The 23,358-nt window shown below is 45.4% G+C and overlaps 1 protein-coding gene across 9 annotated transcripts in view; it reads right to left on the reverse strand.

Moving 5' to 3' along the window:
* Positions 1-23,358, reverse strand: part of LOC127581620 (transcription factor COE3-like) — a 408,223-nt gene that overhangs the window by 64,415 nt on the left and 320,450 nt on the right. For all 9 annotated transcript variants that reach the window (XM_052036201.1, XM_052036218.1, XM_052036192.1 and 6 more), the window contains one exon: positions 21,109-21,235. In XM_052036201.1, coding sequence (XP_051892161.1) covers positions 21,109-21,235 — 127 coding nt within the window. The remainder of the gene's footprint in view (positions 1-21,108; positions 21,236-23,358) is intronic.

Here is a 23,358-nt window from a genome sequence, read left to right on the forward strand (position 1 = left end):
AAATGCTGGAAACACTCAGGAGGTCAGGCAGCATCTGTGGAGAGATAAACACTTCAGGACTGAGAAGTTTTGTCAGAACTTCAGATGAGGGATCTCAGACCTGAACCATTAGCTCTGCTTCTCTTTCTGCCGTAGTGGATAGCGTAATGCTCTACAGCGCCAGCGACCCGGGTTCAATTCCAGCTGCTATCTATAAGGAGTTTGTACGTTCTCCTCGTGTCCATGCGGGTTTCCTCCAGATGCTCCAGTTTCCTCCCACATTCCAAAGACGTACGGGTTAGGAAGTTGTGGGCATACTATGTTGGTGCCAGAAGTGTGGCGACACTTGCGGGCTGCCCCCCCAGAACACTACGTAAAAAGATGCATTTCACTGTGTATTTTGATCTATATGTGATTAATAAAGATATCTTATCTACTGCTCAGTATGGTGAATGCCTTCAGCATTTTATTTTTTTATTTTAGATTTACACCATCTGTAGCTTCTTTGACTTTCATTTACCGTTCGAGTGATTTTAGTTGAGGGATTGATCTTCACCTGAGAAGGACTCGCAATCTCTTCAACAAAAGTGTTCTGGGACTCATTGGCTGAACCTTAGCAGATGGCCAGAGGCAGGTCTCAACACCTCATCAGAAGGAGGTATCTCTGACCGTGAAGCAGTGCTGCATTAGAAGAATTGGTCTGGATTTTTACATTCAGTCCCTGGAGTGAGGCTTGAACTCACAAGCTTCTGACTTACCACATGTCCTGATGATATAGACCGAGGCAATTTCTGCCCTTCTAGTCTTTGCCAACTCACAGAGAAACCCCATTCTCCACTAATTTTTCCACGTAACCTATTCTTACACAGAACATAGAACAGTACAGCAGAGTACAGGCCCTTTGGCCCACAATGTTGCACCAACCTATATAAATGTTATCCCCATTCAATCTAACCCTTCCCTCCTACACAGCCCATCACCCTCGATTTTTCTTACATCCAGGGGAGGAAAAGGTTATATACATCTTAGAGCAGGATAAAATGTCAGCACAACATCATGCGCCGAAGGGACTGTACTGCGCTATAATGTTCTATGTTCCATGTTCCTATCTAAGAGTCTCTTAAATGTCCCTATTGTATCAGCTCCTACCACCACCCCTGGCACTGCGTTCCAGGCACCCATCACTCTCTGTGTAAAAAAACCTACCTCTGGCATCTCCCTTAAACTTTTTTCCACTCAGCTTAAATGGGTGACCTCTGGTATTGGCCATTGCTGCCCTGGGAAAAAGGTGCTGGCTGCCCATATTGCCTTTGCCTCTCATTATCTTATACACCTCTATCAAGTCACCTATCATCCTGCGTCATTCCAAAGAGAAAAGCCCAAGCTTGCTCAACCTTTCCTCATAAGACATGTTCTCTAATCCAGGCAGCATCCTGGTAAATCTCCTCTGCACCCTCTCTAAAGCTCTTACATCCTTCCTATAATGAGATGACCAGGACTGAACACAATACTATGTGTGGTCTAACCAGAGTTTTATAGAGGTGCAACATTACCTCGCGCCTCGCGGCTCTTGAACTCAATCCCACACCATACGCTTTCTTAACAACCCTATCAACTTGCGCGGCAACTTTGAGGGATCTATGGACTTGGACCCCGAGATCCCTCTGTTCCTCCACACTGTGAAGAATCCTGCCGTTAACCTTGTACTCTGCCTTCAAGTTCGATCTTCCAAAGTGTATCACTTCACACTTTTCCGCATTGAACTGCATCTGCCGCTTCTCTGCCCAGCTCTGTATCCTGTCCACATTTTTCCCACATTCTTGTCACCTCCCCAGATTCTATCATTCGCCTACACACTGAGGGTATTTCACAGCAACCAATTAACCTTGGTCCTTGGTTGGCATGGATGAGTTGGGCCGAAGGGCTTGTTTTCTGTGCTGTTGACTCTACAACCTACCAGCAGGTGTTTGGGATGTGGGAGGATACCAGAGCACACGAAGGAAACCCAAGGAGAATGTGTAGACTCCATACAGACAACACTGAAGGTCAGGATCGAACCCAGTCGCTGTAGCTATGAGGCGGCAGCTCTACAAGTTGCAACAGTGTGCTAACTTGGAGGTGAGGACGGTACTGAGGACATGAAGGGTCTGGGGTAAAAGAAAAAGCATGGAAACATCTAGAAGTTGCCCTCCACACACCACAAGGGCCTGAGTTATGGAGAGAGGTTGAGCAGGTTGGGACTTTATTATTTGGAACATAGAAGAATGAGGGCTGACCTTATAGAGGTGTATAAACTCATGAGGTGATTTGGTTTATTATTGTCACATGTACTGAGGTACAGTGAAAAACTTTACTTTCCATGCCATCCATACAGATCATTTCATTGCATCAGTGCATTGAGGTAGTGCAAGGGAAAACAACAACAGAATGTAGAATAAAGTGTTACAGTTACAGAGAAAGTGCAGCGCAGGTAGACAACAAGGTGCAAGGGCCACGATGAGGTAGATTGTAAAGTCAAGAGTCTACCTTATTGCATTGGTATTGGTTTATAATTGTCACTTGTACTGAGGTACAGTGAAAAACTTGTCTTGCATACCGACCGTACAGGTCAATTCATTACACAGTGCAGTTACATTGAATTAGTACAGGGTGCATTGATGTACAGGTAAAAACAATAATAGTACAGGGTAAAGTGTCACAGCTACAGAGAAAGTGCAGTGCAATAAGGTGCAAGGTCACAACAAGGTAGATCGTGATGTCCTAGAGGACCAATAAATAGTCTTCTAACAGGGGGACATAGATAGGGTGAATGCCGAGTCTTTTTCCCAGGGAAAGGGAACCAAAAACCAGAGGGCATAGGCTTAAGGTGAGAGGGGAAAGGTTTAAAAGGAACCTGAGGGGCAACTTTTTCACGCAGAGGGTGGTGCATACATGGAACAAGCTGCCAGAGAAAGTGGTTGAGGCAGGTACATTAACAATATTTAAAAGACATTTTTAAAAGTACATGGATAAGAAAAGCTTAGAGGGCAGATGGGATAGACCAGGTGGGCACCTTGGTCAGCATGGATGGGTTGGGCCGAAGGGCCTGTTTCTGTGCTGTGCGACTCTATGACCTTCCTCTGCAGCAGTTCAAGAACGCAGCTCACCACCACCTTCTTAAGGGCAACTAAGGATGGGCAATTAAGTGCTGGCTCAGCCTGCGAAGCCCACATCCCTTGAATGAACAGAAAAAGAAAGTGCCAAAGCTGATTCCCAAGTGAGAAGTTGGAGCAGCATCAGCAAATCTAAATGGGGAGAAAATTCAGGAATCAGAGGTGTAAAGGGACTTGGGAGTCCTAGTTCAGGATTCCCTTAAGGTTAACTTGCAGGTTGAGTCGGCAGTAGGGAAGGCAAATGCAATGTTAGCATTCATTTCGAGAGAACTAGAATATAGAAGCAAGGGTGTACTGCTGAGGCTTTATAAGACATTGGTCAGACCACATCTGGAATATCGTGAGCAGTTTTGGGCCCTGTATCTAAGGAGGGATGTGCTGGCCCTGGAGATTGTCCAAAGGAGGTTCACAAGAATTATCCCAGGAATGAAAGGCTTAACATACGAGGAGCGTTTGATGTCTCTGGGTCTGTACTCGATGGGGTTCAGAAGGATGAGGGGGTATCTCATTGAAACCTACTGGATACTGAAAGGCCTGGATAGCATGGACGTGGAGAGGATGTTTCCATCAGTGGGAGAGTCTAGGATCCGGGGGCACAGCCTCAGAATAAAGGGACGTCCCTTTAAAACTGAGAGGAGAAGGAATTTCTTGGGTGGTGAATCTGTGGAATTCGTTGCCACAGAGGGCTGTGGAGGCCAAGTCATTGGGTGTAGTTAAGGCAGAAATTGATAGGTTCTTGATTGGTAAGGGGGTTAAGGGTTACGGGGAGAAGGCAAGAGAATGGGGTTGCAAAAAAAAATCAGCCATGATTGAATGGCAGAGCAGACTTGATGGGCCGAATGGCCTAATTCTCCTCCTACATCTTATGGTGGTCGGGTCAGAGGGCTAAATGGCCTATTTTTGCTTCTTTGCTTACAAGAGCTCTTGATCATGAGGCATTAAAACTGCAGCGAGAGCACGTGATGGACATAAGATTCAGGCAGGTTTGACTGACAGATGGCAGAGAACCGAGCTATGTGGCCCTCCTGTGGACCGATGTCCTTCCTAGAGAAGGGACTCAATGCCCCTTGACTAAACAACTTCCACTCCCACACCCGACTCCCCGCCTGCTCCAGCATGGTAGAAGCAATTTTCATCTTTATGTAATGCAAATTTGAAATTCGTAAAAAAAATGCTCCCATAATCAGGCCATTAATCACGAAAAGGCTGTCAGATTTGACTTTGGGGACAATTTGTCAAGCAAGTTGCTCACTCCAGTTTGTCAAGTACAGATCTTGTACTCGCTAAAATGATTGACACTCCAAATATAAGCGAACCGAAGAACTTGTTTACACTAATATGCATAACTCACCCTTTCATGAATAACAATCAGATGCTCTCTCCCTGGGCTCACACACACCTTTACAATGAGTGCAGCACAACCAGCAAGCTGCAAATAGACTTTATTACCAAAATTACAATATTTGCTTTCTATCGAAAGACCCTTTGCTGAAGATTCACTTCCAAAAGCTCTGTGATAAATCAAATTGATTTAAGGCAGATTGTTTGCACTAAGCAAAGGGTCTGTAAAGCACAGGCTTGTTACTTGGGCTGTTCTGTTGCAGCATGCTTGGTTACATCCAAATGGCTGATTTACTTATCACTCACCTATTTAAATATTTACATCAAATCCTTTCTCTCTCTCTTTGTGGCTCTTATCTGTCTTGGATTAACTTTCATCGCTCTCTGCCTTTTTATTTCCCTTTTATCTGTCTCCACATTTGTTTGACTGACACAGTAACAACCAGCAGTTTGACAGTGACTATAACGCAAGAGGAAGCTCCCCAAAAGTTGTTTCACCACAACCTGAACAGATAAATATCAGAAAGCTAAAAAGCTGCAGATGCTGGAAACCTGAAATAAAACCAGAAAAAGCTGGATATACTCGGTAGGTCAGGTAGCATCTGTGGAGAGAGAAGCAGAGTTAATGTTTCGGGTTGAAAACCTTTCATCAGAACCGGCCAGTGGATTGAAATTTTTGAATTCAATGTTGAGCCTTGATGTGCGCAGTCAGAAGATAAGATCTGTCCCTCATCTTTGAGCTTCCAGACGACCATCTCTTCAGTTCTCCATCGCACTCCCTCTGAAATCTCTCTGTCCTTCATGTCTCAGCAAAGAGCAACGAGAGGGACAACATCTCATCTCCCAAGTGGTCACATTGCAGGCATCAGGGCTCAACACCGAATTCAAACATTTCAGATAACCAGCCTTGCTGATGAAGGGAGACAGTCGGTTTGTTTTCTCTCTCCAGAGATGCTAACTGACCTGCTGTGTATTCCTGGTATTTTATTTCAGATTTCCTGCCTCTGCGGTCTTTTGCTTTTCTTGTGTTTCGTATCTCTGAACCATGATTGCAGCGGTAATTCTTTCTGGAGTCGGTTTATTATTGTCACATGCACCGAGGTACAGTGAAAAACTTTTGTTTTGCATGCCAACCATACAGATCAATTTATTACAACAGTGCATGGATGGCATGCAAAACAAGTTCTTCACTGTACCTCGGTACATGTGTCAATAATAAACCGATTCCAATTATATCTTCCGCAGACCCATTTGTGGTGGTTAACAAGTTGGCATCAAACTTTCAGCAGACACCACTAATGCCTATGTCATCCAGTCTCCTTTGGACTCCTTTTCACAGAGATTTCCTTTGTTCTCTCCACCCTCCCACCTTTTCTGTAATACGTTCAGTCACTTAAGATAAGATTTCTTTATTAGTCACATGTACATCGAAACACACAATGAAATACATCTTTTGCGTAGAGTGTTCTGGGGGCAGCCCGCAAGTGTCGCCACGCTTCCAGCGCCAACATAGCATGCCCACAGCTTCCTAACCCGTACATCTTTGGAATGTGGGAGGAAACCGGAACACCAGGAGGAAACACACGCAGATACACGGGGAGAATGTACAAACTCCTTACAGACAGCGGCGGGAATTGAACTGGGTCGCTGGCGCTGTAATAGCGTTACGCTAACCGCTACACCACCGCAGTGCCTGTTTATGAAATTCTGTTGAAATATTAACTGTGTGTTTCTCTCTCTGCTTCTCATTCTGCTAAACACCAATGAGTGGAGTCCCAACCTGCTTAACCTGTTCTCTCAGGAGAATCCCTCCATACCCAGGATCTTCATAGTGAACCTTCTCTGAACTGCCCAATGAATTAATAACTTCCTTAAATGACGGACTAAAATTGTTTGCAGTACTCTAAGTGTGGTCTCACTAGTCCCTTATGAAGTTGCAGTAAGACTTCCCTACAATTATCCTCCAATCCTTTTGAAGTAAGGACCAACATTCTGTTACCTGCTGCACTTGTGTGCTAGCCTTCTATGTCTTATGAACAAGAACTCCCAAATCCCTTTGTGCTGCAAGTTTTTGCAATTCCTCTCCACTTAAAAGAATACTTTGTTGTTTTGTTTTCTCTTTCATAGAGTCTTAGAGCTGTACAGCAGAGAAATTGGCCCTTTGGCCCAACATGTCCACGATGACTTTTGTTCCCATCTACGCTAATCCCATTTGCCCACATTAGGGCCGTATCCATCTACGCCTTGCCTATTGTCTATCTAAATGTCTCTTAAACATAGTGATTGTATCTGATCCCATCACCTCCTCTGGCAGCGAGTTCCAGATATCAACCACTCTCTGCGTAAAATACTTACCCCTCAGGTAAGGTAAGGTATCTTTATTAGTCACATGTACATCAAAACACACAGTGAAATGCATCTTTTGCGTAGACTATTCTAGGAGCAGCCCATAAGTGTCGCCACGCTTCTGGCGCCAACATAGCATGCCCACAACTTTGGAATGTGGGAGGAAACTGGAGCACCCGGAGGAAACCCACGCAGACACAAGGGAAAACGTACAAACTCCTTACAGACAGCGGCCGGAATTGAACCCGGGTCGCTGGCACTGCAATAGCGTTATGCTAACCGCTACACTACTGTCCACTTTAAAACTCTCATTTTAAGCCTATACCCTCTTGTTTTTGATACCCCTATCAGAATCAGGTTTATTATCACTGACATATGTCGTGAAACTTGTTGTTTTGCGGCAGCAGTACAGTGCAAGACATAAAGACATAAATATTACTTTAAGATACAAAAATAAATAAAGTGAAAAAGTTATAACAGTGCAAATTTATAGATGGCGTTTGAGCTTGTTGATTAGTACCATGGGAAAAAGTTGTTCAAAGCCAACAACTTCACATTTTCCCACATTGTCCTCCACTTGTCAAATCTAACTCACCTGATCTATCTTCAGGGAGACATAAAGAGATAGAGCATAGAAACAGGCTGTTTGACCCACCATGGCCATCAAGTACCCCCTGGGGGGTCAAATGAAAGGAGAAAATATACAGTTAATTAGTAGGCCCCTTAATAGCATTGAGGTACAGAAGGATCTTGGGTCCCAGGTACATAGTTCACTGGAAGTGGCTACACAAGTGGATAAGGCGGTAAAGAAGGCATATGGCAGGCTTGCCTTCATTGGTCGGGGTCTTGAGTATGAGAGTATGGAAGTCATGCTGCAGCTATATAGAACTTTACTCAGACTGCACTTGGAATATTGTGTGCATTTCTGGTCACCCCATTATAGGAAGGATGTGGAGATTGTGGAAAAGATGCAGAAGTGGTTTACAGGGACGCTGCCTTGATTAAGAGGGTATGAGCTGTAAGGAAAGGTTAGACAAACTTCAGTTGTTCTCCTTAGAGCGTCGGAGGCTGAGGTGAGACCTGATAAGAGAATTTTTTAAATTATGAGGCGTAAATAGGGTAGAAAGTCAAAATCTTCTCCCCAGGATAGAAATGTCAAACACCCGAGGACATGCTTTTAAGGTTAGAGGGGGGAAGTTTAAAGGCGATATGAGGGGTAAGTATCTTACGCAGAGTGGTAGGTGCCTGGTACCAGGGGTCGTAGTGGAAGCAGGCAGTTTGGTGGAGTTTAAGAGGCTTTTAGATAAACATGAATATGAAAGGAATGGGGGGGAAATGGATGATACACAGGAGGAGGACATGTAGTATAAATTGGCATCAAGATCAGCATAACATTGTGGGCTGAATGGCCTGTCCAGTGCTGTACTGTTCGATGGTCTAAGTACCCATCTACACTAATATCATTATCAAGACTTGATCCCTAGCCTTTAATGCCTTGTCTACATACTTAAGTATAGTGTGAGTACCTTCTTCCACCACCTTCTCAGGCAGAGTGTTCCAGATTGCAACCACCCTCTGGGTGAAAAAATTCTTCCTCAGATCCCTTCTCAACCTTGTATTTCTTACCCTAAACCCATGCCCTCTTGTTTAAGCACCTCTGCTGTGGGGAAAAGCTTTCTGCTATCCACCCTATGTATGCCTTCATCAATTTGCATAGATCGACCAACTCTTTCCTCAGCCTCCTCCGCTCCAAGGAATATAACACCAGCCTCTCCTCATCACAGGAACGTTCTATCCCTGAAAGCATCCTGGTGAATGGACCCTCTCCAGTGCATTCATATAGAGTGGTGATACAGTATTCCTGGTGTGGCCAAACCAATGTTTTATAATGTTGCAGAATAATTTCCCTGCATTGTTACGGGCCAAGTTGCTATTTGATGAATGTCCCTTTAAGGCACCTGGACAGTAGAGTAGTAGTGTGTGTGTGTGGTGTCATCATGACAGCAAGAAGATAACAACGTGCTGACGGTTTTGCTCGGTGAGTCGAAGTGAGTCGAAGAGGGTTGGAGAGAGAGAGAGAGGGAGAGAGAGAGACACTGACTGCTGGTCTCCGTAACAATGGATGAAGAACAATAGCTCTGTCTGTCACTACAATCCATGTATGGATTTTTGGAGAAAACAAGTGGAGTCCACTTTGTCATTAGCCCGTAGTGGGAAACAGGTATTTCTGTGGGCGGCCACGTCTCGAATGCCTTTGGGGTGGCAGATACTTCGGAACAAAGCAATGGAGATCATCGGAGATTGAGGTGTCGTATGGGGTCCATCATGGAACATGTGGATTTCATAATTTCTTTCTACATTCTCTCTACATTTTCTCTTCAGTCAACGGTGGTTTTGCAAAAGCCTTTGCTCACGTTTCACCTTATGACTTGCTGAACTGAACTTTGAGAACTATTCCTCGACTTGGGGTTTGGGAATTTGCCACACACACACTTTGAGTTTAGTTTTGGGGATTACGTTTGATATCTAACGTTTTACTTTTCTTATTATTACAAGTAGTTATTAATAAAATAGTTTTTAACATTTGTACATGACTCGGTGTGTTTCTGTTGTTGATGGTACGTAACAGCTTTTATGTTCTATATATTCGCTATCTCGCTGTGAATTGTATCTTCCTTGTAACTTGCTTCTTATCTATTTTGTGTAGCTGCATATTTAGCTTCCATATATTTGCATTCTCCAGTTGGGTTATCACACTGATACCTGCAGTCCCCACTAATCACAGATTGCCAACCTGAAAAAGACTCCTTTCTTCTGCCTCAGGATGTGACATCGTTGGCAATGTTGGCATTAGCGCCAGAGCATGGCAACTTGTTGCAAACTGCTCTCTACAGATCTACTCATTACCCTTACTATAATCGTTCTACACTTTTAAATTTAAACTCAATGTAGACTTTACTCTGTACTGTTATTGTTTTTACCTGTACTACCTCAATGCACTCTGTACTGACCCAATGTAGCTGCACTGCGTAATGAATTGATCTGTACAAACGGTATGCAAGACAAGTTTTTCACTGTACCTCAGTACAAGTGACAACAATAAACCAATACCAATACCAATTTATTGCACCTCTCTACTTATCCTTGAGTGGAGGCAGTTCAGAGGCTGGTCCAACCACATGGACACGATGGCCAAGAAAGCACACCAATGCCTTTACTTCCTCAGAAGGCTAAGGAAATTCGGCATGTCCCCAAGGGCCGTCACTGATTTTTACAGATGCACTACAGAAAGCATCCTATCCGAATGCATCACAGTTTTGTATGGCAACTGCTCTGCTCAAGACTGCAAGAAATTGCAAAGTTCCTTAGAGAGTTGTGGATGCTTGTGGAGAGTTTTGGAGAGTTGTGAACATAGAGAGTTGTGGACGCAGCCCAGTCCATCACGCAAACCAGCTGCCCCTCCATTGACTCCGTCTACACTGCTCGTTGCCTCAGGAAAGCAGCCAACACAATCAAGGATCCCTCCCACCCCGGTCGTTCTCTCTTCTCCCATTGGGCAGAAGATACGAAAGCCTGAGAACATGTACCACCGAGCTCAAGGGCAGCTTCTATCCCGCTGTTATCAGACTCTTGAATGGACCTCTCATATGCCAAAGATGAACTCTTAATCTTCCAATCTACCTTGTTATGGCCCTTTCACTTCATTTTTCTACCTGCACTGCACTTTATCTGTAACTGTAACACTATATTCTGCATTCTGTTTTCTATTTACAACCTTGATGACTTATATATGGCTTGATTAGACTGAATGGCACGCAAAACCATAGACCATATGACAATAAGACAAAGGAGCAGAAGTCGGCCATTCGGCCCATCGAGTCTGCTCCGCCATTCTATCATGAGCTGATCCATTCTCCCATTTAGCCCCACTCCCCCGCCTTCTCACTATGACCTTCGATGCCCTGGCTACTCCAATACCTATCAATCTCTGCCTTAAGTACACCCAATGACTTTGCCTCCGCAGCCGCCCGTGGCAACAAATTCCACAGATTCGCCACTCTCTGGCTAAAGAAACCTCCGCTTCTCTGTTCTGAATGGGCACCTTCAATCCTGAAGTTGTGCCCTCTTGTATTAGACTCCCCTACCATGGGAAACAACTTTGCCACATCTACTCTGTCCAGGCCTTTTAACATTCAAAATGTTTCTATGAGGTCCCCCCTCATTCTTCAGAACAAAAGGTATTCACCATATCTCGGTACTTGCAACATTAATAATCCAATACCAATACCAATGTTAGTCATCTGGAGTCACATCTGGGCCAGACCCAGCGAGAAAGGCACATTTCCTCCTTGAAAGGCCATAAATGAACCATCAGGGATACTAGAATAATCATGGACACCATTACCGAGATTGGCTTTTATTAATTCCAGTTGTTTTCAAGAAAACGATTCCTTGAATATCAACTCTCCCGCTGCCGTGGTGGCGTTCTGCAGATAAGCGATCCAGTCCTTGAGATGCTAGTCTGGTAACTTAACTGCAGTGTTACTTTACTTTAAGTGGTTCCCCAAATACTTTCGGAATTTCATGAAGACACAAAGCCCCTCTTTAAATCGACAGCTTTAAAACAAGAACACAGACGAGTTGCGCAGACACTCAGTGACACATTGATCCGCAAAAGGGCTTCGTGGAGCACTGCTTAAGCGCAGAGGTTTCATTCGGCTGGCTGTTAATTTATTTCTCCGTACCGTCTTTGAAATAGAATATTGCAAAATGCAACTGCATTATCTCCTTTGTGTAATCTTCTGTTCAGTAGCTCGTGAAAGGACCCTTGGAAAATCAATACCAATTACTTCAGAGTGTGTGATGCTGATTTCTTCAATTGCAACATATGTTTGGGTAGAATCAGGTAATCCATCTTCATATCAGCTAAGTAATGCATTTAGGGTTAAAGGTCAACTGAGCTCCCCCTCCCCTCCTCCTCCCCCTCACTGTTTACAATTACCTTGTGATGAAACAGGAAAGTGTTTATTGATTGGTTTGAATGCACTGGAATCTACCAATCAGGAACAGCAGGATTTGGTGGGGGGAAGGTGGGGGTGTAGTTGTCACTGGCAGGCACATGAGATGGAATTGAGTCATAGACGATTGTTACTGTTGGGTGACCTACAGTACAGGTTATCCTTCCAGTTTGATTTAAGGTGGACACATGAGTGGGTTCGGTTTCCCCATATCTCGAAGTGTTGCTCCTCTCCTCATTTTGCAAGTAGGGTCATAGAGTACAGCAGGGAAACAGGCCCAACTGGTCCATGCCGACTGTGTTGCCCAGCAAGCTCATCCCATCGTTTGCCCATTGCCCTCTATACCTCTCCAACTGCTTATCTAGATGTCTTTTAGTTAACGTCCTGTAGATAAGTTGTTAACATTTTGAGGAGTCTTGACAAGGTGGATGTAGAGAGGCTGTTTCCTCTTGTGGGAGAACCTAGAATGAGGGGTACTGTCTAAAATAAGAGGTTGCCTATTTAAGACACAGATGAGGTGATTTCTTTTTCCCTCAGAGGTTTGTAACTCTTTTTTAAAGATATCTTTAAGATATCTTTATTAGTCACATGTACATCAAAACACACAGTGAAATGCATCTTATTTTTGCGCAGAGTGTTCTGGGGGCAGCCCGCAAGTGTCGCCACGCTTCCGGCGCCAACATAGCATGCCCACAACTTCCTAACCCGTACGTCTTTGGAATGTGGGAGGAAACCGGAGTGCGCAGAGGAAACCCGAGTGCCTGGAGGAAACCCACGCAGTCACGGGGACAACGTACAAATTCCTCACAGGCAGTGGCCGGAATTGAACCCAGGTTGCTGTCGCTGTAATAGCGTTATGCTAACCGCCGCACTACCATGCCTGCCCTTCAGAGTATGGTGAAAGCCAAGTCTTTGAATATTATTAAGGAAGAAGAAGATTAATCATAGTCATAGAGAGATTCAGCATGGAAATGGGCCCTTCAGCCCATTGAGTCTGTGCCGACTATTAATCACCTCGTTATGACCTACACCTTATTGTCTGCCTGCACTGCACTTTCTCTGTAACTGTAACAGTTTATTCTGCATTCTGTTATTGTTTTCCTTTGTACTACCTTGGTGTACTGATGTTGTGAAATGATCTGTATGGATGGCATGCAAAACAAAGTCTTTCACTGTACCTCGGCACGTGTGACAAGAATAAACCCATTCCTATTCCAATTCTACCCATTTACACCAATCCTACAATAACCCCTTTGTTTATTGTCCCCACATTCTCATCAACTCCCCCAGAATCTGCCACTCACTTACTCACCAGGGGCAACTTTACAGCGGCCAATTAACCCACCAAGCCGCACGTCTTTGGCATGTGGGAGGAAACCAGAGCACATGGGGGGAAACTCACAGGGTCACAGGGAGAATTTGCAGACCCCACACAGAAAGCACCAGATATCAGGATTGAACCCAGGTCTCTGGCACTGTGACGCTGCTAGCTGTGCCACTCTCCTTGATCAGCGGGGGGCGGGGGGGGGGGGGGGGGGGGTGGTCGGGTCACAGGTTACCGAAGGTAGGAGGGAATGAGGAATTGGGGTTACAGTCAAGTCAGCCATTGAATGGCAGAGCAGGTTTGAGGGGCTGAGTGGCCTACTCCTGGTTCAAATTAGGATGTCCATATTGGCTCCATATCTAGCAATGATCCTTATTTTAAATTATCATCATTTTAGAATCCTAATCCTCTTGCTATCACTGTAACCTCCAGTCCCACAACCCTCTGGGATCATTGTACTCTGCCCTTTTACTCATTGGTGGGGACGTAGTACTGCAGTATTTAAATTACTGGCATACCTGAAGCCAGTAACCTTAGCATCGGAGTCAAAGGTCACCATGACAGCTTATGAAATCCAGTTATTTAAACAAATTCTGGAATTATAAAACAAATTCTGGGGTACCATATCCTAAGGGGCAAAGCTAGGATGAATGCATGGTCTTTTTCCCAGGGATAAGGACTCAAAACTATAGCCCATAGGCTTAAGGTGAGAGGGAAAGATTTAAAAACGACCTGAGGGGGTTTGTGTATGGAACAAGCTGCCAGAGGAAATAGTTGAGGCAGGTACAATAACGACACTTAAGAGACATTTTGGTAAGTACATGGATAAGGAGGGTTTAGAGGGATAGGGGCCAAACGTAGGTAAATGGGACTAGCTTAGGTGGGCACCTTGGTTGCATGGATGAGTTGGGCCAAAGGGCCTGTTTCCTGTATTACTCTAGGACTCTGGCATTAACATGGATGACTACGAAGTTACCAGGTTGATGAAAAGTCCTTCCTGGTACTCTGCCATCCTTACCCGACCTGCCCGATGTGTGACTCCAGGACCAAAGAAATGTGATTGACGTTGACTGCAATCTGACTTGGGCTGGCACGCGACTCAGTTCAAGGGGAACGAGGGATAAGCAATAAATACTGGCCTTGCCAGCGATTCCCAAATAAAGGGAAGGAGACAAGATGAGAGGGTTAGGGAGAGAATTTAAGAATATTGGGCACATGCAGTTGAAGGTAAGGCCATGTACAGTGGAACAATTAAGTTGGCACTCCACCAGATCCCAGAGTTGGAGGCGTGCAGAGATTTCAAAAGGTTGTCCTCCACCATTGAGAAGGACACAGCAACAGATGGATTGATAATCTTCGTGATCCCAGGAACGAAAGGCTGAATGTATGAGGAGCGTTTGACCGCTCTGGGCCTGTACTCGATGGAGCTCAGAATGATGAGGGGGATCTCATTGAAACTTCTCAGACACTGAAAGGCCTGGATAGAGTGGACGTGGAGAGGATGTTTCCATCAGTGGGAGAGTCCAGGATCTGAGGGCACAGCCTCAGAATAAAGGGATGTCCCTTTGAAACTGAGATGAGGAGGAATTTCTTCAGCCGAAGGGTGGTGAATCTGTGGAATTCGTTGCCACAGAGGGTTGTGGAAGACAAGTCACTGGGTGCAGAGATTGATAGGTTCTTGATTGGTAATGGGATTAAGAGTTACGGGGAGAAGGCCGAAGAATGGGGTTAATAAAAACGGCAATGATTGAATGGTAGAGCAGACTCGATGGGCCAAATGGCCTAATTCTGCTCCTATATCTTATGGTCTTATGGTTTAGCAGGTTGCATACAATCCTGATTGACAAATACATGGCTGTTCCTTCATCATCCCCGGGTCAAAGTCCTGGATCTCCTGGCTGATTATCACCATGGTAATACCAGATGGTGGTACACCACTGTCTTCTCAAACTGGCCACACGTGAGGCTCACATCCCGAAAGAAAGACTTGCGGGAATAGGAGAGCACCTTAGGATTGCACAAAGATACACTTTTCCCCATTTTTCCCAAAGGGTATATAATTATCTGCCCACCCAGTAATGTCCCATACCCAGAGGTGAATTCAGGAACCGTTTCCAGGCTACAAGCTGTGTGTATGTGTGCAGTGGAGTAACACAAGTTGCACCAATATAACCATAGAACAATACAGCACAATACAGGCCCTTCGGCCCACCATGTTGATGATACCTTAAAAGTGTCCTGCCTCGGGACCATGCTAAGGCTTCCAAGCCCTGTCATCCAAAAAAAGCACAGAAATTACCACTCTGAAGCAATAACCACTGGTGTTTATTCTTGCCGACTATCCCTCTGTCTCAGTGGGATGGTCGAACTCAGTGGGCCAAGTGCTGTTTGCCCCATGGAGTTCCTCCAGAAATTTGTTTTTCACTCCAGATACAAAAGCCTGAAAGCACGTACCACCAGGCTCAAGGACAGCTTCTATCCCGCTGTTGTAAGGCTATTGAACGGTTCCCTAATCCAATAAAGTGGACTCTTGACCTCACAATCTACCTTGTCGTGGCCTTGCACCTTATTGTCTACCTGCACTGCACTTTCTCTGTAGCTGTTACACGTTGCTCTGCATTCTGTTATTGCTATTCCCTTGTACTACCTCAATGCGCTGATGTGATGAAATGATCTGTATGGATGGCATGCAAAACTAAATTTTTCACTGTACTTTCAAATTACAATTTCAGATTCCAGCATCTGCAGTCTCTTGTGTCTCTGGTGTTTATTATCTGCTATGAGATTGCCTATTGGCACAAAGCAAGTTCTTGTAAAGAGCAATGTGTTAATGACTGGGCAATCTGTTGTAGTGTTGTTGAATGATGAATAATTATTGATCAGGGCACTGCAAATTTCAGCTCTTCTCCTCAATATCACCATGGGCTCTTGCGTCCCCACTGAAAGTGGTCCATTTGGACTTTGAGGGTATTGGTATTGGTTTATTATTGTCACTTGTGCCAAGGTACAGTGAAAAACTTGTCTTGCATACCGATCGTACAGGTCAATTCATTACACAGTGCAGTTAGTACAGAGTGCATTGAGGTAGTACAGGTAAAAACAATAACAGTGCAGAGCAAAGTGTCACAGTTACAGAGAAAGTACAGTGGAATAAGGTGCAAGGTCACCTTATTGTGTTCAGTTCTGGTCGCCTCATTATAGAAAGGATGTGGAAGGTTTAGAGAGGGTGCAGAGGAGATTTACCAGGATGCTGCCTGGATTGGAGAGCATGTCTTAGGAGGATAGGTTGAGCGAGCTAGGGCTTTTCTCTTTGGAGAGAAGGAGGATGAGAGGTGACTTGATAGAGGTGTACAAGATGATAAGAGGCATAGATCGAGTGGACAGTCAGAGACTTTTTCCCAGAGCGACAATGGCTAACATGCGGGGACATAACTTTAAGGTGATTGGAGGTAGATATAAGGGGGATGTCAGGGGTAAGTTCTTTATACAGAGAGTGGTGGATGTGTGGAACGCACTGCCGGCAGAGGTTCTGGGGGAAGATACATTGGGGACATTTAAGAGACTCTTAGATAGACACATGAATGATAGAGAAATGGGTGGGGGGGCTATGGCGAAGGGAAGGGTAAGATAGATCTTAGAGCAGGATAAAATGTCGGCACAACATTGTGGGCCGAAGGGGCCCACTGTGCTGTAGTGTTCTATGTTCTATGTCACAACAAGGTAGATCGTGAGGTCAGAGTCCCTCTCATTGTATAAGGAATTGAGGGCTATATAGATAGTGCTGGAAAATGGCAGTGAGACAAAAGATCAGTCAAGATCTTGATGTATGGTCAAGTGGGCTGGAAAGGCTGATGATCTGTTCTTGGTTCTTTTGCTCTTTATGATTCAACTGGAAGCTGGAACTCTGAAGGTCCAGTGGAGAATCAATGTCTATTTAAATGCAGAAAGAACTGTGTAAAAGAGGGAGAGATCAGCAGAGGGCTCTGAGGCCTATAAGGGAGAGAGAGAACCAAGGATTTGTAGTTTGAAGCCTTGTAACGGTAGCAGAGTGCAAGTGAGTACATTAACAAGGACCCTGTCCTAGCCCATTACCTTTGACATTCAATGGCATTGCGGTTGCTGAGTCCCAAACGACCAATATCCTGGCAGGTCACCATTGACCAGAAACTTAACTGGACCAGCCACATTAATATAGTGGCTTTAAGAGCAATTCAGAAGCTGGCTCACCTCCTGACTGACCAAAGTCTTTCCACCATCTACAAGGCACAAAGTCAGGAGTGTGATGGAACACTCTACATGTGCCTTGATGAGTGCTGCTCCATCAACACTTAAGAAGCTCAACACCATTCTGGATAAATCGGCCCACTTGATTGGCACCTCATACACATTCTCTCTTCTCCCCCCCTCCCATCGGGAAGAAGAGACAAAAGCCTGAAAGCACGTACCACCAGGCTCAAGGGCAGCTTCTACCCCACTGTTACTAGACTATTGAATGGTCCCTTAGTATGATGAGCTGGACTCTTGACCTCACAATCTACTTCGTTATGACCTTATTGTCCACCTGCACTGCACTTTCACTGGAACTGTAACACCTTATTCTGCATTCTGTATTGTTTTACTTTGTACTACCTCAATGCACTGTTGTAATGAAATGACCTGTACGGGTGGCATGCAAAACAACGTTTTTCACCTGTACCTCAGTACGTGTGACAATAATAAACCAATTTACCGATAAACCAATTTACCAATTTATTCTCAACTCCTCCATGTCAGTATCTGCAATGTTTATCATCCACAAAATCTGGAGCAATTACTTGTCCAGGCTATTCCAACAGCGCCTCCCAAACCCACAACTTCTACCACCGAGAAGGACAAGAGTAGTGGGGCACAGGAGAACATCCCCACCCAGCAGTTTCCCTTCCAAATCATGCACCACCCGACTGGGAAATATGTCACGGTTCCTTCATTGTCACTAGAACTAAATCCTGCAACCCTCTCCCCAACAACACTGTGGCAGCACCTACACCAGAAGGACTGCAATGGTTCATGAAGGTGACTCACAAGATTTCTCAAGGGCAACCAAGAACGGGTAATATATTCTGGCCTTGCCAGTGATGCCCAGATCCCAATCACTGAATTATTGAGAGACAACTCACCCTCACTGTGATACATACAGTCTGACATGAAGGCAAGTTGGGGGCATGTTCAAGTTCTTAAAACTGATGACGGAGCTACCTTTAAACTTAAGTCTTGAACTTAAGAGCTACAATTAAACTTAAGTCGTAAAGAAGCCTGTCCAAATTCACACGGGGTCCTGACAGAATGAATAAGGTGGGGAGTAATGGGGAGAAATTTCTTTATCCAGCCAAAAAGGGGAACAAGGTGGGAGAATGAGGTTGAGAAAAAAAATTGGCCATGATTGAATAGCAGAGCAGACTCGATGGGCTGAATGGCCTTAAAACATTGTGATCAGAACATAGTATTGGTATTGGTATTGGTTTATTATTGCCACTTGTCCCAAGGTACAGTGAAAAGCTTGTCTTGCAAACCGATTGTGCAGGTCAATTCATTACCCAGTGCAGTTACATTGAGTTAGTACAGAGTGCATTGAGGTAGTGCAGGTAAAAACAATAACAGTACAGAGTAAAGTGTCACAGTTACAGAGAAAGTGCAGTGCAATAAGGTGCAAGGTCACAACAAGGTAGATCGTGAGGTCATAGTCCATCTCATTGTCTAAAGGAATCATTCAATAGTCTTATCACAGTGGGGCAGAAGCTGTCCTTGAGCCTGGTGGAACGTGCCCTCAGGCTCCTGCTACCCGATGGAAGAGGAGAGAAGAGAGAATGACCTGGATGGGTGGGGTCTTTGACCAAGAAAACGAGAGGTAAAGACAGAAGACAACGAGAGGTAAAGACAGATGCCGCCTGGGCTGCCAGTGTTCACGGGGTAATAGAGTCATAGAGCAATACAGCACCTATACAGGCCCTTCAGCCCAATGAGTCCATGCTGACCATGGTGCCCACCCAGCTAGTCCCAATTTCCTGCATTTGGCCCATATCCCTCCAGGCCCCTCCCCTCCATGTACCTATCCAAGTACTTCTTAAATGATACTATTGTACCTGCCTCAACCACTTCCTCTGGCAGCTCGTTCCAAACACTTACAACTTTCAAAACGACATCAGATAAACTCTTCAAAGGGAAATATTTCTTGGACATTCTGGCCACCTCATTACAGGAAAGATGTTGAGGCTTTAGAGAGGGTGCAGAGGAGGTTTACCAGGATGCTGCCTGGATTAGAGGGCATGTGCTATCAGAAGAGGCTGAACAAACTTGGGCTCTTTTCTCTGAAGCGGTGGAGACTGAGGGGTGATCTGTTGGAAGTGTATAAAATGATGAGGGGCATAGATAGGGTGGACAAGCAATATCTTTTTCCCATTATTGAGTGATCCAATACCAGAGGGCATGCATATAAGGTGAGGGGGGGTAGGTTCAGAACAGACACGAGGAGTACGTTTTTTACTGAGAGAGTGGTGAATGCCTGGAATGTGTTGCCTGATAGGGTGGTGGAGGCAAACTCATTGGGGGCTTTCAAGAAGGGTTTGGATGGGCACATGGATGAAATGAAAATTTCATTATAACAGTGCAATGAGGTAGTACAAGGGAAAACAATAACGGAATGCAGAATAAAGTGTTACATTTACAGAGAAAGTGCAGTGCAGGAAGACAATAAGGTGTAAGGCCATGACAAGGTAAATTGTGAGGTCAAGAGTCCATCTTATTGTTCTAGGGCACCATTCAATAGTCTTATAACAGCGGGGTAGAAGCTGTCCTTGAGCCTGGTGGTATGTGCTTTCAGGCTTTTGTATCTTCTGCCCGATGGGAGAGGGGAGAAGAGGGAATGTCCTGGGCGGGTGGGGTCTTTAATTATGCTGGCTGCTTTATCGAGGCAGCGAGAAGTGTAGACAGAGTCCGTGGAAGGGAGGCTGTTTTCCAAGATGTGCTGAGCTGTGTCCACAACTCTCTGCAGTTTCTTGCAGTCACGGGCAGAGCAGTTGCCATACCAAGCCGTGATGCATTCGGATAGGATACTTTTTATGGTGCATCAATAAAAATTGGTGAGGGGCAAAGGGGACATGTCAAATTTCTTTAGCCTCCTGAGGAAGTAGAGGCACTGGTGAGCTTTCTTGGCCGTGGCGTCTACGTGGTTGGACCAGGACAGGCTATTGATGATGTTCACTCCCAGGAACTAGAAGCTCTCAACCCACTTGACCTCAGCACCGTTGATGTAAACAGGAGCGTGTACACTGCCCCCATTCTTGAAATCAGTGTCTCTATGATTCCATGCTCAATACACTCACTGTATCTTTCAGGTCACCTATTGTAATAGCCATAATGTCTGACTCTGTAAGTTCAGGCTTACCTGGTGCAACAGCCACACTCTCTGACACTCTTACTGCATTGGCAGGCTTACGCAGTGGAATAGCCATGACGCTCGACCTGTCGGGACAGACATCCCTGATGGAATGACCACAGTCCCCAACAGTCTCAACATAGCAACAAACAATCTGCTGGAGGAACTCAGCAGGTCAAGTAGCGTCGACAATTCCTTTCCTCCCACGGATGCTGTTCAACCTGCTGAGTTCCTCCAGAAGACTGTTTGTTGCTCCAGATTCCACCAGCTGCGGTCTCTTGTGTCTCTCAATATACCCATGGGTTTACTAAGTGGAATAACTTCAATGTGCAACTCAGCAATTGTAAGTGCAGGCTTACCTGGTGCAATAGCTACACGTTCTGATACTCTCAGGGCAACTATAGGCTCATCCAATGGGACAGTCATGATGTTCTAACTGCAGGTATAGACTTCTCTGACAGAACAAACAAAGTGCCCAACACTCTCACTGTAAGTACAGGCTTACCCAGTGGAATAGCCAGAGAGTCTGACACTGACCTGTATAGACGAATCTCCCTGGTGCTCCTTTACAGAACTGCTTGGACTTGTAGGACAGCGTGACCTCCACCACACCTGGAATGTGTCGTGGAGGCGTCTGGACTCGGATGGCGTGAGGTGTGATCAGCTAAGGAACAGACAGAGATAAAAAGAAAAGAACGTGATTGAGGGCGAAGGTCCAAGGCAGGCTCGATCGTGACCGCCCCGCGGAATGATTTTGTGCTCATTACCACAACTCATAAGTTCCATCAAGGATGCAGATCAGCTGCAGATATGGGGGGAGAAATGGCAGATGGAGTTTAATGCAGACAAGTGTGAGGCGTTGCCCTTTGGGAGATCAAACGTAAAGGGAACGTATTCAGTAAATGGCAGGACCCTAAGGAGCATTGATGTACAGAGGGATCTTGTGGTCCGAGTCCATAGCTCACTGAAAGTGGCCACGCAAGTAGATAGGGCGGTAAAGAAGGCGTATGACATGCTTGCCTTCATCAGTTGGGACATTGAGTATTAGAGTCAGGAAATCATGTTGTAGCTGTATACAACTTTGGTGAGATAAGATAAAAGATGAGATATTTATTTATTAGTCACATGTATATCAAAACACACAGTGCAATGCGTCTTTTTGCATTACTGAGAATGTGCTGGGGGCAGCCTGCAAGTGTCGTCACTCTTCCGGTGCCAACATAGCATGCCCACAGCTCCTAACCTCTACATCTTTGGAATGTGGGAGGAAACCGGAGCACCCGGAGGAAACCCCACGCAGTCACGGGGAGAACGTACAAACTCTTTACAGACAGAGGCGGGAATTGAACCTGCGTCTCTGCTGCTGTAATAGCATTACGCTAACCGCTACACTACCGGGCCACGTTTGGAGTATTGTGTTCCGCTCTGGTCACCCCATTACAGGAAGGATGTGGAGGCTCTGAAGGTGTAAAAAAGGTTCACCAGGATAACTGCCTGGATTAGAGAGTATTAACTAGAAGGAGAGGTTGGACAAACTTGGATTATTTTCTCTGGAATGTTGGAGGCTGAGGGGAGACCTGATAGAAGTTTATAAAATTATGAGAGGCATGGATAGGGTCGATACTCAGGGTCTTTTTCCCGGAGTAGAGATGTCAAATACTGGAGGACATACATTTGAAGTGAGAGGGGAAGTTCAAAGGAGATTTGCGGGGCCAAGTTTTTTACACAGAGAGTGGTGGGTGCCTCCAATATACGCTGTAGGGGTGGTGGTGGAAGTAGAAGTGACAGTGGCGTTTAAGAGACAATTGAACAGGCACCTGAATAGGCAGGGAATGGAGGGATACGGACCATGTGCAGGCAGATGGGAATAGGTTAATTTGGCATCATGGTCGGCACAGACAGGGTGGGCCGAAAGGCCTGTTCCTGTTCTATGTTCCATGTTCTATTGACGTCCCTGACACCTGGCATTCTGCATCTGGTCACTGGCCTAGACCACCGTCCAGACCCCAGTTCCTGCTGCACTCTGGACCCCAGCTCTAGCTGGACACCCGACTTGCACTCTCGATCCCAGCCAGTGAGTCAGCCCGACGCCAGACCAGGCAGGATTTCAGGACAAATTGGAATTTTACTGTACATCTGTAGTATTAGGTTTGTTGGATCATAAAGGAGGCCATGTTCCCCAGTGAGCCAATGTAGTTGTTTGGGGTAGGGGCATTCAATTAGACCCACTTCCCTGTACTTTAACCACAAGTTCTGTTGATATTCTCCTCTTCGAGCAATTCCCTTTGGAAAGGTCATGGTAAAGGGATCTACCCTCTTAGCTTCCTTCTTCAGTGTACTCCAACATCCTTTAAACTCCTCAAGAGACTTGCTTGATCCTAGCTGCCTGTACCTGACAAATGCCTCCTTTTCCCTGACCAGAGCTTCAGTATCCCTTATCAGCCAGGGTTCCTGAATCCTGCCAGCTTTGTCCTTCACTCTAAAAGAACATGCTGGCCCTGAACTCTTCCTAACTCACTTTTAAAAGCCTCCCACTTTCCAGATGTCCCTTTACCTACAAACAGCCTCTCCTAAACAACCATTGCAAGGTCCTGTCTAAGGCTATCAAAATTAGCCTTGCCTCAATTTAGGACTTTAACTTGTGGACAGTCCTATCTTTCTGCATAATTATTCTGAAACTAATGGAATTGTGGTCAGTGATCCCAAAGTGCTCCCCCACTGACTCAGCCTCATTTCCTAAGAGAAGGTCAAGCACTGACCCTTCTTTAGCATGGTAGTGTAGCGGTT

This window comes from Pristis pectinata, chromosome 2 (assembly GCF_009764475.1).
Source record: "Pristis pectinata isolate sPriPec2 chromosome 2, sPriPec2.1.pri, whole genome shotgun sequence".
NCBI classification, from domain to species: domain Eukaryota; kingdom Metazoa; phylum Chordata; class Chondrichthyes; order Rhinopristiformes; family Pristidae; genus Pristis; species Pristis pectinata.